Raw genomic sequence first — 14,021 nt, forward strand, 5'->3', positions numbered from 1 at the left:
TCAGCACATTTTTTCTAATAAGAGCATTCTTTTGTGTAACCACAGATCAATTATCAAATTCAAGGAATTTATGGATACAGTAGTATTATCTCATACATGTTTATGTTTAAATTTTACAAATTTTCCTAATAATGTCATTTATGGAAATTTTCTTCTGATCCAGGATCCAGTTCAGGATCATGCATTGCATTTAGTTCATCGTGTCTAAATTTCATTATTATGAAACATACCTGGGGCTTTGTCTTTCGTGACATTGACATTTTCTAAGAGGCTGATTGTTTGAGGGTTTTCTGACATTTCCCGTCTATTGGAGTCAGATTTGCTTTGGGGGCAGGAACATTACACACATAATGCTGTGTCCTCGGTACAGTTCATTAGGAAGTGCATGATGTCAGTTCTTCCGTTATTGGTTAACTTTGATTACAAGATGTTAAGTTTAATTATTCAGTGAAAATGGTGCCCCCTCTACATTTGTCCACTAAAAAACTATCCATTTTTCCCTCTCCCATTAATAAGTCATCTGTGGGGGGATGCTTTGATATTATATAATTATCCTACTGTTATTTAAACTTTCTCTTAATATTAATTTGAGTATCCATTAATGATTCTGGCCTGAATCAGTTATTACTATAATGACTACAAATAGTCATTTTTCAGCTCTATTATTTATTCTACATTTATTGGTTGGTATACTCTGTAAGGAAGAGCTTTCCCTTCTCCTTATTTATTTACTTTCTTGCTTACCCTCAGTATGGATTCATTGGTTCTTATTTCAGTCAATGGTTTATATTTCATTCTTCAGTTATTCATTGTGAGGCCCAAATTTTCCTGTATATGCTCAGAGAGATCCCTTAAAGTTGCCTTTTTAGTAATTTTTAAATGATCGCATCATTTTTCAAGCTCTCTCTTATTTTTTGGCATAATAAGATGCTACAGTTCATCTTGTACATTTCCTGTCTCAGTCTTAGAATCAGTCAAGGTGGTCTGGTTCCTTTTATCAATAAATCGTATTCAAAAACCAAACTCTGGGTGCTAAATGTGCTCGTTGCTACCAGGGTGTTTTTGCTTCTAGGCATACTGTGAAATGTGCTCCTTTTAAGTTCATGGTCAACTCTCAGTCTTCATCGCACTTGACCTACTTGATACTGATGACCACACCTTCCTTCTTGCAATACTATCTTCACTAGGCCCAGGACACGATGATCTCTTGGTTTTCCTCTGTTCTCAGGGGATACTCCTCCTTTAATTTTCCCTACTCCTTCCCACACCCTTTGAAAGTTGAAGTACTCCATAACTCAGACTTTGAGCCTTTTCTCATTTGTATCTACACTTACTCCCTAGGTAATCTCATCTGACAGCTCTCAAATTTTTTATCTCTAACCCAGTCTTCTCCCTTAAGCTCTGGATTGTACATCCACTTATGTTTCTACTTGGCATCTTCACCTGAATTTCCAGTAGACATCCAAATTCCACATACACAAAATTGAACCACTTCAGACCTGGCCACCTGAAGCCTTTCTCATCTCAGGTGGTGGCAGCTCTATTTTTCCAGTTATTCAGTCCAAAAACTTGGATTACCCAGAATATTCTTAGAATCCCCCCACCATTTCTACTCCCTCCACTGCCGTCTCATGGTCTGAGCAGCCATCCTCCTGCCTGGATTATTTCAGTAGCCTCTCAATGGGTCTTACTGCATCAGACCTTGCTCCTACCATCTGTTCTCAACACAGAAGCTAGGGTGGTCCTTTTCTAAAGTAAGTGTGTTCATATCACTCTTCTGCTCAAAACTTTGCAGGGGTTCCGCATTTCACTCAGAATAGAGCCCAGTGTTACCATGGCCTACTGAGCCCTGTGTCATTTTCATGCCCTGCTTTGCCCTAAGACACTCACTTTCCCCTTTCCTGTCCTCCCCATCCACACTGAGCTCCTGCTGTTCCTTCCTCATGGCAGCACCCAGGTACATTCCCACACTTGGTAGTTATTCGAGCTGGTTCCTCTCCATGGAAGGTGTTGCCCCAGATATCTGCTTGGACAACTTCCTCATCTTCAAGTTTCGATTAAGTTGTACCTTCTCATAAGGCCAGGGCTGACTACCCCAGCACAGAACTCTTGATCCTCCATTCTTTGCTCTCCTTTTCCCCCATTACACTTTTCGCCTCCTAACACATTTTATAATTTACTTATTTTTTATGTTTATTGTTTATTGTGTGTTTCTCTGTGTAAGCTCCATGAGGGCAGGGATCTTGATTTTGCTCATGGAAGGTTCTAGAACTGAAGGATCCCATCAAGCATCTAGAACAGTGCCTGTCCCAGAGTAGGCACTCAATTATTTTTTTTAATAAGTGAGTGAAGCACTTTATCCTGTACTTTAATTTAATAAATGCGTGGAAATGAGTGAGAATCCCCAGTAGAATGGAGTCCACAAATGGCATCATTATTGTTGATGTGCCTAAACACAACCTCAGTTGTACTTCACTTATCTGCATATGTACTTGATTGCCTCTTTCTACTCATGAATTCTAGATCTATTTTTTAAATGAAAATACTAGGCAGCATTGCCAGAGAACAGTAGGTTTTGTCTACCCTGAATTATGCCTTTGCATGTATAATACAACCTAAGTAACAAACTGATTGTGATTATTCACTGCAATGGGGGGTGGAAGGGAAGTATCCATTGTTTCTTCTGCTTCTGTGATTTTGAGTTCCATAGGGGAAAAAAGGAGATGAGAGAGGGGATGATAGAAACCAAAATTAATTTATATGTGAGCTGTACAATTTCCTACTAGACTGTTAAATTGAATCTACATCAGAAATTGGCAGCGAACATCATTTATGTGGCCCTAGAGTGACTCATATAATTTCAGATGAGATAAGACATACCTTGACAGACCTTCAAATAATGTGCTTGGGGTATTTCTGGACAGTTGTCGTGATGTCAACAGTCAAGTTTTGAAAGGCACTAGTGACATGAGTGTTAAAATATCTCCACTGACAAGATCAGACTTTGATGGCCACCATTAAAAAGGAATATTCTTCATTAGGAAGTAAATACCCTCTCTGCTTCTTGTCAAAGGCATCTATGTCACTTTTGTGCTGAGATTATTGATTCCCTTGCCAATGATGTTCCTGGGACATTAGGAAGCATTTTCTTCATGCCTTGCCTGGTGTACTCACACTATTCTAATCTATGTGAAAGAGTTCATCAGACTAGAGAGAGTATAGAATGAGAAACTGGTCTAAGTTTTTGGGCCTCAGTTCCAGTACAGCAGAAAAAAAGATAACCTCTCATTTCAAATACATGCAGAAGTGTGTAAATTTCACTTACTATGTATTCCATGTCTTCCAAAATTACATTCAGATATATCTGGACAATTAATAAATGTAATATATAAGAAATATCATTTATGTTCTAGAAGAATTTCAAATACAGAGTTAAATTGACCATATTTAAGAAAGTAGTGAGAGCATTTTTTAAATTTATCTCCTTTCTAATACTTTATATTGTCTCATAATGGAAAAAATAGGCTCTCTTTTAAATATATAAACTTCTGAATTTGATTACTTTCCACAGATACAACACACTCAGGAGAAATTGGCACCAAGAAAAAGGTGAAAAGACTGTTAAGCTTTCAAAGATACTTCCATGCATCGAGGCTGCTTCGTGGAATTATACCACAAGCCCCTCTCCACCTGCTGGATGAAGACTACCTTGGACAAGCAAGGGTAAGCTAGTTATCCCTCTGGTCACAGTAGGCCATGGCCAAGAGCATGTTCCTCAGTGATAGCTGCTGGGCTTGAGTCCTACTTTGCCACTGGGGAGCTCTGTAACTCTGGGCTAGTTATTCAACACATCTGGACTTTTTCCTCAAATATAAAATGAAGTTAATTGGCACACCCACTTCATAGGGGTAATGCAACAATTAATGAAGTAAAGCATGCTTAGCACATGCTAGCTATTTTCATCTTTACAAACATGCGAAATATATTTGTGCAACACTAAATAAAGTAAAATTTTGAACTGGTAGATTACTAAATGAGGGAATAGCTACCTTTTTTAATCCATTAAATTATCTTATTGTAATAGCTACACTGAAAATAGCCCAATGATCATCAACTCTTAATTCCACCTTAGGTGACTAATACAATGCATTATCCTTTTTATAATTTCTATATTTATTCAAATAATATTTAATAATTTTATAATTATTTTTGCAATACGGTGATCTGACTGATGGTGGAAATTAATATGTGACAATCTAAAAAAACATTTATAGGTTATCTCTAGCTCAAACTGCTAAAGGAATTTCAATTTCAGGAATAAACTGCCCCATTTTTAACAGGGGTCAAAGGTAGTGTTTTATAGCTTACATGCTAAGTAACATTATACATTATACTATCTATATACTATTAAGAAGTATATACTATTTAGAAATGAAATGAACAAGTAATGTCAGAAGAACTAATTCTCTTCATTTGGGAAAAAAATCACTAACAACCCGAGGCCTGTGGAGTGGGTGAATGTTTGTTTGCTTTGCCTGTTCATCGAGAGGAGAGCAAGACCAAGATCTCCCAGCACTGGAGCATCACTGCCAGAGCACTCTTGCTGGTGTCTCTCCTGTAAGCAGCCACATGTCGAGAAAGGTGATGTTCTCTCAACATCACCTTTCTCGAGATGTGGAAAAACAGTCCACTGGAAGTCCAGATACCAGAGGTCAAGTCCTGGGTCTGCCCTTAGCATTGTGTGATTTGAACAGAAGGCTCACTCAACCTAGACCTCAAAAATAACACACTATCCCTTCATTTTTCTGGGACATTGTGAAGGTCTGTGTGTGCCACGCCAAGACTATCTCATAGGACACAGAGAAGCTGTGCAGGGGCAGGGAGTGGAGGGCAGCTGGTCCTGCCTTGAGGCAGTGGCTATGGGAAAAGAGGAGGTGCAGTTTCAGGATAAAATCAACAACTGCAATTTTGCCTTTAACGTCGAGTTAACACCGTCTAAGTCTAAGCATGGGGCACTCTAAAACAGAAAAACAGGGTAATCAGCCTGCACTGGACAGTAGGTCTTTAAATTATGCAATATTTTCAATCACCCACTCTTCAGTTTCCTGTTACAGTGGTGACTGTCACGTTCTATTCACGCTGAGCAGAGCAATGTGCTCAGCAACCATTTTCACTTCATTTTATAAAAATTTGTTGTAAACCTCCTCCCTTTAATGTCTAGTAGTTAGTGATGCAGAGACTTTGCTGGAACTATAATCTAACAGAAACCTAATGTGTATGCTTACTATGAACAAGCACAGTTCTAAGCACGTTACACACATTACCTTATTTAGCCCACACAACAACCCTATGAAGTAGATAATATTATCAGCCACATTTTTCAGATTAGGAAACTGAGGTACAGAGAGGTTAAGGAGTTTGCCCAAGGCCCCATAGCCACCGAGAAATGTGGCCAACATGGGACCAGACAGTTTGACTCCGGAGCCTGTCCACTTGAACAGTGCTGTTAGTGAGTAGACTAAAGTTTGTTTTACTACATATGTAAGCTGTACATAGAGAGTAGTATTCCACTGTTTTCAAATCTTTAATTGTTAAATTCACTATGTCTCAGAGTAAATGTTTGAGTCCCCTGTATGATTCATTTGAGTGCTGGTTTTTGTTTGCCTTTTCAGCATATGCTCTCCAGAGTGGGAATGTGGGATTTTGACATCTTCTTGTTTGATCGCTTGACAAATGGTAAGTTACCCAAAAGAATTCTCACTAATACATTTACATCATCAAGTGGGATCAATTTCATAAAAAACAGTTTTATTTTTAAACATTGTTATTCTTTTTCCTTTCTCCACTTTCATAAATCTACAGCCATTCAAGAAGAATCAGGGCAAGGGAAAATTAATTCAGATGAAGAAAAAGAACTTAATTTGGCCTTAGAATCTTAAGGCAAGTTTCCTTCTGACCTTGATGATCCCAAAGGAATGCAGAAACCACAGATTAGATTCTTTCCCTGCAGAATACTTTGGCCACATCCAAAAGTAGGAAGTTCATTGTTAGTCGATGAAAACTAGAAACACAAAATCACACCTGATCAATCCTGATTCTTGCAGGGCAGGGTGCTCGTGCAGTTTTATTAAGTGAGCTGAGTCTGCCCAGTTGCAGCTATTGCTCAAATATGCTTGTTGTCATCAAAAGAAAATGATTTCTGGGGGGAGAATGTAAAAGCTTAGGCTGCAACTGAAGGGAAAAGTAAGCATTACCAATGGTTTCACTTTTTAAATTTTTGTGACTATAAATTCCTTCCTTAGGAAAATAATGAAATCCTATCATATTTTCATCTACCCATTAAATAAATACTGGTGAGCTTAGGGAGCCAATGAAAGACATCACATTTAATGCTGATGTTTGTATGTCCCATTGTCAACAAGATTTGTGTTTAAAGTTCATTACAGATGGTTTTCTCACCATTCTATTACTTGATAAACAATATGCACTTGAGAGAGATGTAGCCTAAGACCACGAAATGGACCTTTACACTGTGGAAAGCTAATTAGATCATAGTGGGATGGATCATATAATCTTACATTTCATTTGGCTCAAATTAGCTGAGAAATGGGTACTGGAAAATGAAATTACCTGTGAACAAAAGAACTTAAGTGATATTGTTTAAAAGAGAGTATAATCATGACTCTCATAGAAATATAAAATAAACACATCGAATGCTTTATTTAACTCAATTAATTAGAGATCTTGTAAGATGCTACAGATAGTTCAAAGGAAAATTCAAAGAAACAAACGTATATAACCAGTAAGAAATGCTGAAATGAATTTATAAATAGCTGCAAAACTAGGAGGGGGAAATCAACTGTATTACCTGAGTAATTTCATTTGCAAGTACATGGACAAGAATCATTTGCAATGCTACTAGTTATTTCTGACTTAGAGAGTTGTAAAATAGCTTAAACACCGTAAAATTTGCAGGAACCCATAAAATTAGGCACCCTGGAAGAGTGTGCTTAGGCAACACCTATTTTTCCACTTAAGACACTCAGTCATCTTCTTGGTCAGTTTCAAAGTCTTACATAAACTCAATAATGCTTTTAAAATTCAGAATTATTATTCTTAAATACACAATATTTCTTGAATGTTTGCAAGTTATTATAGCTTCAATTTTGCATTCACCATGGCTTGAATTCTAAAATATCTCATAGTCAAATCTCCTCTTAAATAATTTTCCACAGGATGAAGAACAGGCTATGACTATTAAGCAATATTGATATTGTGGTTTAGATACCCTTGTAAATGTAAGAGTCAATTGGAAGTGACTTAAGGTCATTAACTTTGTCTTAGAAAAAATATACATATACACACACATACACGTGTGTGTGTGTGTGTGTGTGTGTGTGTGTGTGTGTGTGTCCCTGACACCTCAGTGGGCAGATTCCTTCTAACTCTTAATGTTTTCATTGCCCTTGGTGTAGGAAGAAAGTGTCAGCTAATAAGAGAAAACTTAAAACCAGAAAATGGTAATAATATCCTCTATACTTGAAAAATTTCAAATCTAAAGGAAAAATGATTCTATCAGAGAAACTATTACAGAGACTGGATCTTTTTGTTAGTCTTGATATTTTAGTGGTGATTAAAACTGAGTTAAAGCAGGTGATTGTTTTCCATAGGAAACAGCCTGGTAACACTTCTGTGCCACCTCTTCAACACCCATGGACTCATTCACCATTTCAAGTTAGATATGGTGACCTTGCACAGATTTTTAGGTAAGTCCTTTTTTCCATATTTCTACCCTTTTTTCTATGAATAATAGCAGTGCATAATACTCTTTAATATAAAGTGGCGAGAACGACAGCACGGTGGATAAAGACCTCAAATTAACCTTAAATAATCTCATCTTAATTTTAAAATATAGCTTACCCATTTTAAATCATTGAAAAAATGCTTAGTTGATTAGTTATGTTTGTAATAGATTAAATCCACATAAAGAAAACCATCAAGAACATATAGCTGTCAAAACAGATACTGATCTGCTTACATATTAACAAAACCCCAGCAGGGTATGCCTCAAATAATTCTCATCAGAGAATGAGCTGGTGAAAATCTTCAACAGGCCTTTTAAAAAAATAGTAACTACCATTTATGTAGCACTCATTATGAGCAGGGTACTTTTGGTAAATTATTTCTAGCCATTTAAACAACTCTGCAATTTGGACATTATTATCACTATTTGGCTCACGGTTAAGGAGAGGTACAAAAAGTTTCCATTACTTGCCCAAGTGCAACAGCTCGTAAGCAGTAGAACCTCAGTCCAAGCATCTGCCAGTCTGACTTGAAAGCCCACTGTCTTTTCACCCAACTCTGCCATCACTCTTTATCAAAAAGCAGCCTTAGTTCTTCTTTGACTTTGTGCATATTCTTATTTATCTGCCAGTGAATTATCCAGGGAATATTTGTAATTACCAAATGGCTTCCCTCTGCCACTTAGCATGTTTCTAGCTTCAACTTGCCATATGTCTTTGCTTTGAATTTAGAAGCAAACTCAATGCCATCAAGAGTAAGACAACAGTGACAATGACAATAACAGCAGCCACAACAACCTGGCTTATGTGGTGCTTCCATCTGCTGGGAGCTCTTCCAAGGACTTGCATATATTAACACATTTAATTCTTAGAGCAACACTTTGAGTTCACAGCTATTGTTATCCCCATTTTATAGAGAAGGAAATGTATGGTTAAGTCATGTGCCCAATACAGATAAAAAGTGATAGAGCCAGGATTTAAATACTCATAAAATAAACCTGCTTAATAAAAGGTATACGTGGCACAGCAGAAATACTAAAACCAGCTACAACATGCCTTTTTTCCAGAAACACAAATAACCTCAAGCTGATTGTATTTTAATTGATTGAGTAAAGTAATGACCATGAATAGGGCCAAATAATTTTAATCTGTTTAAAGAGGTAGATAGAGATATTGGAACCCAGAGAACATGTAAGGAATGCAAAGACTTGACAACAGCATTAACACCAGAATCCATGGGCTGAGAGAATATGGCCACACTTGCAAATCTGGACTTTCTATACACACTGAATGTACAAGCATACTTCAAAAAGCTCATGGAAAAATAGATTTAAAAGATAATCTGAATCTTTCCATGAACTTTTTCACTACCCGTCGTATTGCTTCCTCAGCATTGCCTTGGTTGTCAGCTGAAGCAGCCTAGTGGCTTCTGCATGGAGCAAACCAAACTTGCCTAGCCTACGTCTCTATTTGATTCCAACATTACCCTAAGCCTTGTATTACATCGGGGGAGTATGAGAGTTGAGGCCTTAACTTGAATTAGGTAGAAATAAATTCAAGGAGTCCTCAGGTGGATTAATGCAGCACTTTGAATTTCTGCTGGAAGAAGCCCCAGATTTGCTTTGGCCAGTATTTGTTATTCAAGTGATAAACCAATCTTTGGATATCAGTACTCTGGTGCTACTAGAGCTTTTTGAAAGGAAACCTCATGTATGGAATATAAATGGTAGCAAACTTAAATAATTGAACCATAGTGTGAAATAAAGTTGTCCTCTTCTTACATATTTATTTTTCCTGTGAAGGAGAGCCTTCATGAATGCCAGAAAGGGATGATTTATGAAGGAGGCAAGAAATCCCAAGCCCTCACAAATCCTCTTGGCCTTTCTCCCCTGTGCTCTCTCCCTACTCCCTACTAGAAACAGCCCAGTAGAACTGCCAAGCTTGCAGACCACGTTCATTTTTAAAGGTTTCCTAGGCATTTTGGAGGGATTGATATTTTTAAGCAAAAAGCACCCTCAATAAGTCTGAGCTAGTATGCTATTCCTGTTTTGGTTCTAACTGATTGAGTTAACTGTTTACCTCCTAGTCATGGTTCAAGAAGATTACCACAGTCAAAACCCATACCACAATGCTGTTCACGCAGCCGATGTCACCCAGGCCATGCACTGCTACCTGAAGGAGCCAAAGGTAAGGCTAGGCCCAGCTATCTCCCCAGCCATGGGGACATGCCAAATAAACTATGTGCAAGGCCCCAAATCACCCAACATATCTGAGTTACTTTGTTATGGGTCATTCCCAATATGAATACAAAGTATTTATATTAAAGGTCCAGTATCATCTCTGAAAATCTTATAATATTCATGAAAAAAGACATGAATTTTCTGAAGTTTTCTTTCATATTTTGTTTATTTTCAAGGCTGCATTAGGACAAAAACAACCCTCTCTGTGACAGTCTACATCTCAGATATCTTCAACTGTCTCAAGAAGTAGCTGTTTTGCCTTGGACCTTTGCCACAACTAGTACTAGCACTGAACTTTACTAGGAAAAGTCTCCCACCTCATGGTTTTTGATTGACAAATAGAATCAAAACTCCTCAAGGCTCAAGTTCCATTTGCTATTGAGCCAACAGGACATCCTGATTCGGAGCCCAAGAAAACTTGTGAATGTCAAAGACCTCTTAGCATGCATGCCTTGATGTGATAAACCAATCCAAAGTTAAAAATTATGTTATTATAACATAATCATAATGCTTATTATGCAAAATCTAGGCAGTTCTTAGCTGTAGAAAATATTGTTGGTATAATGTACAAGATGAGTTTTCTTAAGATTTTTGGAAAATGATATTATGGTTCAAGACTGCTTAATTCAATCAGTTTTAACACCCCACTAAATATACAGATGCTTTAACATCAGCCACTAAACATACAGAGGCCAACCGCCATTCTCAGGACAAAGCTGGGTAAATGCCTCATCCCTATAAGATGTCCCAAAGACATTAATGGTTTTGTTTTTTAATCTCTTAGTAGTCTGAAAGTTGTAATATATCATACAGTTGTACTTTTAAGATTAGTATTAGATTCCCATTTTTCTGCTTGTTTTCCTAGCTAACCAAAAAATCACACATTCTCCCACTATTTATTACACATTGAAGAAATATGCAAGTTTTGCAATTCAGTTCACTTCTTTCAAAGTAGTGGCAAAGATATATGAGATAGTTTAAATACAAAAATGATTTTTTAATGTGTCCATCACTTTGGCTTCAACTTTTTCCATCATTTACAGCTTTCTTCGAGGAGCAAGGCTGATTTCAGGCTCTGCCTTCTCCCAATCTCCCAGCAGTTTTGCCAACAAGTAATGCCATTACAACAACAGAACAGAGTAGAAGTAGGAAAAGGGAGATACCAGAATGATCTACACAATTTGAGTTTATTCAATTACTTTCCACATAATCCTTTCTTTTTTTCCCTGCAATTCCATGTGAATATCACTTCTTTGAATGCTTCAGAGAGTAAATGTCTGGCAGACAGGACTGAACAGTGCCATAGTGATTCATTCTGTTTGATTTAGCCAAAACAAATGCTAACCTATGTGTGGAAACACACTGATCAATCTCCCAATTTAATTTTTTAACAGCTTGCCAGCTTCCTCACACCTCTGGACATCATGCTTGGACTTCTGGCTGCTGCATCACATGATGTTGACCACCCAGGGGTGAACCAGCCATTTCTGATCAAAACTAACCACCACCTTGCCAACTTGTATCAGGTAAAGGAGCCCAACATGGAGCCAGACACAGTTCAGTCAATTGCCTTAGGCCCTGTGCTCAAGCCTAAACCTTGCTCTTAGAGATAGCCTTCATTCAGGGTCAGCCTCAAAGATGGAGACCACATCCAAAGAACATGGGTTTGAAATAGGTCCAGCATATTCTCCAAGGGAGATAAAACTGATTTACAAGGATATCCAGTTGAAACCAATTCTTGCACAGCTTCTGTAGATGTTTCCCAGTTGCAATCCTAATTCAGACTTGAGTCTCTGGGGCCATTTCTGAACTTCTATTGGCTTCTGAGTCAGAGGTAGGTTATCAAAGACAATGGGCATTTTTTGTTGTTATAAAATAGTCCAGGCAGCATGTTGAACTATTTGGGTTGGCCTGAAGCACTCTTATCTATGATATTATTTCAGATATTAAACTCTATATCATAAATGAATTACTCCCAGAATTTTCAATGTGGTTCCTTGGATACCTTCAGTTGTCATTAACAAAATCATATCAGAAAAGGGAGTCATTGATCTCCATTTTAGTAGATCTTTTGGGAAAAAATGAGTGCTGAAAGAATTCCTGACAGATCCCCATAAAACAGCTGTATCAGACAAGATTTTGCAGTTTCTGGATATATTCATTTCCAATAAAGCACAATTGGAAGATGAAGAAAAGCCTTTCTTCATCCAGTTGATTAGATTTTGGCACAGGTAGGAACTGGCATTCCAAGGTGTGTGGGTCCACCTGGCCTGTACCTTCAGCACTGGACTCCCGCGGGCTGGTGGACAGCACCTGGAGCTGGGATAGTTACAGCCATGTAGAGGGGGCAGGATGACAGGACTAAGAAAGCCTTTTGGTAATGAGCTAACAATTAAACAAAAAGAAATTAAAAACTAAATTTTCTAAACCATCTCAGGAACTAAATTTATTGCTTGAGAAAAACATAGACATTTGACTAGGGAAAAAATGAATGACTGTCCTAAGAACCTCTAGATAGGTTTTTTATTCCTGTCAATTCTGACTTTTTCAAATGTCTTGTATTAGACCAAGGAAATCAACCGACAAGGCTGGCTGCTTGATCCATTCCCATACAATGTAAATGCATACATAATTCTAATTTTTCATAATCAAAGAAATCATATCAACGAAGTTTAAGAGAGTATCTACTGCTTTTGACTGATCTGTACCTAAAAAACAAGGTCATAAAATTGTACTTCGACACGTAGTATGTAAAAAACACATAATGAATTCTCATTTAAGACAGGAAGTCAGAAAGAAATATACCAGATGATAAAGAAAGACAGAAAAACAAGAAAATCAGTGTAGAATTTCATTAGTAGTAAAGAATTAAGTTCTCACTGATAATTAACAAAAATTGATTCTCAGAAAAAGATACTCCAATCTATCTGATTCAGATACTAAAGACTTTCTCAGAAACATAATTCTTTTACTCAAACTTTTGAAGTGCAGATAATTCTTAATAATTTTTATTTCAATTTCTATTAAAAATAAGCATTCTAAACAGCCAAATTCTATAGCCTTTTCAATGCAACATATACTCTTGTATATTTTTAATCAGCAACTATTTATTGTATATATCAGCTATTATACTTGGATCTAGGAGTACAAAGATGAATAAAACACAATCTCTACCCTCAAATATTTGTTTAAACTCAGATGTGCAAAATCCAAGCAAACAATCCCCGTTTGAAAGGGATTTGAGGAGTTAGCTAAAGATACACATATAGACACAATTTTTTAAAATCTTTAACAAGTAAGTACCTGTGCTATTCTTTGTATCCAAATATGTTACTACAATGAAGTGAGATATTGCTTTTTCCAGGCATTAAATTATCCATCTGAACTGTCTGGCCTGGTCCCTAGTAGGAAAGAGAAGGATCTTTTGATAATTTCTGGGGAGAAATTGGGACCTAAAAAACACATTCAAGATACTATCTTCATCAATCACCTGCTCAAACAGTCTTAGGATCTCTTGGAGGGTAAAGACCCATGTCTTCAAGTTTTAAGGACAGTGTTAGAGGTAAACCAGTACCACATAGTATCATTAAGATACTTTCAGTGTCTTAGAGCTGGCTAAAATAAAAGCTGAAACTTATATCAGGCAAATTCTGACTTTACATATTGAAAGTAAAAATTACTTATCCTTTTAGCCTATCAAGGCCCTATTGGTTAAGACATAAATGAGCTTTCAGGAAACTACGTGCAAATTTTCACAGGTTGTACCTATGTACATTTTTCTAGGGAGAGGATCTCTAACTTACTCTCATCAAACTTTAAAATGAATTATAAATCGGAAAATAAGAACCATGGTAATGAATGAAAAAAGTATATGTACATACATACACAACAATTAAACACGCACACACACACGTTTGGTCAACAGGAATATCGTAGAAAGGATGTGTCAAGAATTATGTGTCTTTGAGAACACCCTGTG

At 37.1% G+C, this 14,021-nt stretch overlaps 1 protein-coding gene across 1 annotated transcript in view; it reads left to right on the forward strand.

The window, feature by feature from the left end:
- The window catches only part of PDE7B (phosphodiesterase 7B), a 303,303-nt gene that overhangs the window by 262,085 nt on the left and 27,197 nt on the right, over positions 1-14,021 (forward strand). The window contains exons 4-8 of the mRNA XM_063096619.1: positions 3,572-3,723; positions 5,673-5,736; positions 7,671-7,766; positions 9,889-9,989; positions 11,437-11,568. Coding sequence (XP_062952689.1) covers positions 3,572-3,723; positions 5,673-5,736; positions 7,671-7,766; positions 9,889-9,989; positions 11,437-11,568 — 545 coding nt within the window. The remainder of the gene's footprint in view (positions 1-3,571; positions 3,724-5,672; positions 5,737-7,670; positions 7,767-9,888; positions 9,990-11,436; positions 11,569-14,021) is intronic.

Source organism: Cynocephalus volans, chromosome 5 (assembly GCF_027409185.1).
Source record: "Cynocephalus volans isolate mCynVol1 chromosome 5, mCynVol1.pri, whole genome shotgun sequence".
NCBI lineage: Eukaryota > Metazoa > Chordata > Mammalia > Dermoptera > Cynocephalidae > Cynocephalus > Cynocephalus volans.